The following is a 4,199-nucleotide window of genomic DNA, read 5'->3' on the forward strand; positions in this document are numbered from 1 at the left end:
CCCCCCCGAGGTGCTGGGGACCGCCGCCCCTCCGCCTCCCCGACGGGCTGGGAAATCGGTGGCCCGGCCGCGGTGCAGTTTTTCTGAGGACGGCCCTACGGTCTTTGTTAAAGTAATAATATATGTACTCTAAGCGTCTCCTTTTCATGGTAATTGCAGCTTATTTGGGTATTTGTTTAGCTTAAGCAGCGCGCTGCTGGCAATGGACGATTTGCTGTAGCTTGCATAGTTTAGAAAATCGCACCTCTATCTATGCATATCTGAGCGTCACCTACAACCATCACTAAAAGGCTTTCGTGTTTGACTTACAGTCTGTAAGACCTGTATCGTGCGTTACTTGGAGACCAGCAAGTATTGTCCTATCTGTGATGTCCAAGTTCACAAAACTCGACCGCTTTTGAATATAAGGTAGGAGAAAGATGCAATGCGCACCCTGCATCCCTTCTGTTACTTTATATGGGGAGACCTGCGGTAGTCCTGTCGATGTTATCTCTTGGTCTGCGATTTAAATCTGAAAGGACTTGTCAATTTACAAGCTAACTCGTGTCTATGCTCTCTCTTTGGAGTTTTGTCATTGATTGAAATTGAAGATTTCTCTGGAGGCGAGACCGAAAGTTTCTGTTGGTCTTTTTTTGCATACGCCAACCCTCAATGCAATGCCTCTTCCCTCTCCCCCATTCTCGTCTGTACCATCCCGACAGTTTTTACCTCTGCTTCCTATATCTCCCAGACATGCTTCAATCCCTGCCTCGCTCCTTGTCAGGAAAACTCTTGCCGAAACTTTCCAATCTAAGGGGCAAAAGCCTTTAAAGCATGCTTTTCCTTTCAGAACTATTTTTCTTGTCAGCGTTACTCTTTGCTCTCTTTCTCTTCTAGGGAGGACATGTAGTTTTTAAGGCCTTCCTTCAGTCCGAGAGAATTATTTTTCAGTTGTGGTAGCACAGATGAGTTTTGTTTTATAGCGGTATTTAGAGCAGTGTTAGTTTGATTACAAGGGCTTGTAAGTTAACTTTTTATGACTAGCCTCCCACTTTGTAGAAGATGCCTCATTGTTGTGAAAGATTATGAATGAGGAGCTGCTGCTTGGATTAAAGTATCGCTTCATCTGCTTAATTTTATGTTTTGGGGTTGTTCTTTTTTCAGGTCAGATAAAACTCTCCAAGATATTGTATACAAGCTAGTACCAGGCCTTTTCAAAAGTAAGTAGTTAAATCGGCTTTTTTTTTTTTTCTGAAGAGTAGAAAAACAAACCCAGAACTGCTATCCTACATCAATACCAGGAGTTACAGAGTATACACTAAAAGAAAAATATATGCTTTTCCATCTAGATGAAATGAAAAGAAGAAGGGATTTTTATGCTGCTCATCCGTCGGCCGATGGTAAAAGCTACTCATTCGCAACTTTAATAAATGTAGCATTGACCTACATGCTTTACTGTTTCCTTTTTAACTTACAAATTATGTATTACCGTGACAGAATTTTAAGAAGTAAATTCAGCATTAAAAAAGTATATTGTTTTAACAGTTATGTAGCTTTAATTCATAATCTTACTATGGAGATTTTTTTTTTCTTGTACTGAGAATTGCCATTCTTCCTGATTTGAATTTCAAAATGTAAATTATTGTGGAAATTTCTGCGCAGCTGCCAATGGCTCTAATGAAGACAGGGGAGAAGTGGCTGACGAAGACAAAAGAATTATAACAGACGACGAGATAATAAGCTTATCCATTGAATTCTTTGACCAGAATAGGCAAGTTCCAGAATGGCAATATTTTATGTTTACCTGACTGATAGCAGCTATATTTATTATTTGTTGTAATTGTTTCATTTCTTCTCACAGACTGGAACGAAAAGGAAATAAGGAGAAAGAAAAATCAAAGGAAGAGGTAAATAACTTTTCCTTACTCTAGAAGAAATGTAACACACACAAACATCTTTGGGGCAGGCTTGTAGCTGAAAAAAATACATAGGTATATGTGTATCTAGAACAAAAGCAGCACACCTCCTATTATGGCGCTAGGTAGAGAAGAGGTCAAGCATCTTCATACAGCTGTATATGTAAAGAACTTTTCGAAATAAAAAATATCTGATGTGTTACTTTTAAAGTGGAATTTGATTTCCTGACAGATTCTGCAATAAATTATTTATTAATTAATTTAAAAAATCAGTATGTAATACATATATTCTAAAAAGAGATTTACTGTGAGATAAAAATCCTTATGTATAAAATTAGTTGCATTTCTAATTACTTATTCTAGAACTGTAATTTGCCACTTCTTTCTGTTGTTCCTTATAAGGCAGCAGAAATTGTTATCATTCATAATCTAATAAAGTGCATTTTTTTTTTAATTAACATAAAATGTTAGAGTACAGCTTTGTGGGATTAATTGCTTGTTCTCAGTAGACTGATTTTCTTTACTGTGCCATCAGGTGAATGACAAAAGATACTTACGCTGCCCAGCAGCGATGACAGTGATGCATCTAAGAAAGTTCCTGCGGAGTAAAATGGATATACCTAACACTTTCCAGGTACCTATGGGGAAAGAGTGATTTTTTTTTATTATTTTTTTTTCTTTAAATCAGTCTTGCTATTTTAAGCCTGCTGCTGGTTAGCACTCATTTTCTCATTACAGCCAGTTCCAGCAAGTGCTAACTACCAAGTATTTCTGGTGTGTGCAATATGTGGATGGGATCATGAATGTTATTTTTAAAATACCTATCTGGAGAGTTTGGTGGCACTCTGTAATTTTTTAATGCTGTAAATATCGAGGTATCAAGAAATTGCTCCTTAATATATTTAAAACATATCTAATAGATTTGAAAATTCCCTATTCCCCACTGGTTTTGGCATAGCATTTTTTCAGTTTTCTGATATATATGGCAGCGGGGCAACTTCCACCTTGGAGCAGTCGTACGCTGGGGGTAAATGCCTGGACGCTCTTTAATGCAAGGATTCATATCTTGCACAGATCGATGTGATGTATGAAGAGGAGCCTCTGAAGGACTACTACACCCTAATGGATATTGCCTACATCTATACCTGGAGGCGGGTGAGTATGGCCAGTGTGCCTCCCCCGGGGAGGGGGGGAGGTGGTGCGGGTCATGACCCGGGGAGGGCGCTTACCAGGGTCTCCCCTTTGCCTTGCAGAACGGGCCTCTCCCCCTCAAATACCGGGTCCGACCTACTTGCAAGAGGATGAAGATCAGTCACCAGAGGGAAGGCTTGAATAATAGCGGGGAGCTGGAAAGTGACTCTGGGAGCGACAAGGCGAGCAGCCCGGCGGGAGGCATCCCCTCCACCTCCTCCTGTTTGCCCAGCCCCAGCACGCCGGTCCAGTCTCCTCACCCCCAGTTCCCCCACATCTCCAGCACCATGAACGGCACCAGCAGCAGCCCCAGCAGTAACCACCAGTCCTCCTTTACCAACAGAGCGCGGAAAACGTCGATAAATGGCTCCTCGGCCACTTCGTCTGGTTGATGTGCCAACCAGGCTACTGCCCCCCCCCCCTTTATATAGGTCTCTCCATGCCATTACAGCTTTATAGATGCTAATCCATGTGACTATCGTCCAAATTGCTTTCTTTTGTAGTGACACTGAACTTGGCTATAAAAGGCGGACTAGGTGACATTCAGGATGGACGTTAATGGAAACGCAAGATTGAAATGTAAATTGTTTTCAGAGGACTGGGAAGCAAACAAAAGTTACACCTTCACCTGTTCTGAGTGATGCGGAGTTGTTTCCGTCCCCATCATCTGGACTCGGGAGTCTCCAGAAGTCGATACAAATCCCGGGAAGTAGTTTGTTAATCCAGACTAACTCCTCCATTGCGTTCTCTTCGATTGTTATTGTTCTTATGCTGTTTTGTGAACCTGTAGAAAGCAAGTGCTTTTTCATCTTGAAATCCAACAAAATGGAAAGAATATGCATAGAATAATGCATATATGTAGCCATGTCACTGTGAATAACAATTTTTGCGTATTAGCCATTTTGATTCTTATGTTGCATCTTTTACTTCTCTGTTGCTGCGCAGAACCGATCAAAAGAAAAGTAAACTTCAGTTTTACAATCTGTATGCCTAAAAGCGGGTATTACCGTTTTATTTACTGACTTGTTTAAATGATTCGCTTTTGTAAGAATCAGATGGCATTATGCTTATTGTACAATGCCATATTGGTATATGACATAACAGGAAACAGTA

General features: G+C 40.6%; 1 protein-coding gene across 1 annotated transcript in view; it reads left to right on the plus strand.

The window, feature by feature from the left end:
- Positions 1–3,966, plus strand: part of BMI1 (BMI1 proto-oncogene, polycomb ring finger) — a 6,983-nt gene extending 3,017 nt beyond the window's left edge. Inside the window, exons 2-9 of the mRNA XM_010562793.1 lie at positions 312–408; positions 1,144–1,199; positions 1,329–1,379; positions 1,642–1,750; positions 1,841–1,886; positions 2,431–2,529; positions 2,970–3,050; positions 3,149–3,966. Of these exons, the coding sequence (XP_010561095.1) occupies positions 312–408; positions 1,144–1,199; positions 1,329–1,379; positions 1,642–1,750; positions 1,841–1,886; positions 2,431–2,529; positions 2,970–3,050; positions 3,149–3,478 (869 nt within the window). The 3' untranslated portion in view covers positions 3,479–3,966. The remainder of the gene's footprint in view (positions 1–311; positions 409–1,143; positions 1,200–1,328; positions 1,380–1,641; positions 1,751–1,840; positions 1,887–2,430; positions 2,530–2,969; positions 3,051–3,148) is intronic.
- Positions 3,967–4,199: the final 233 nt, after the last annotated feature.

This window comes from Haliaeetus leucocephalus, unplaced genomic scaffold (assembly GCF_000737465.1).
Source record: "Haliaeetus leucocephalus isolate CR32 unplaced genomic scaffold, Haliaeetus_leucocephalus-4.0 Scaffold0, whole genome shotgun sequence".
In the NCBI taxonomy this organism is placed as follows: Eukaryota; Metazoa; Chordata; class Aves; order Accipitriformes; family Accipitridae; genus Haliaeetus; species Haliaeetus leucocephalus.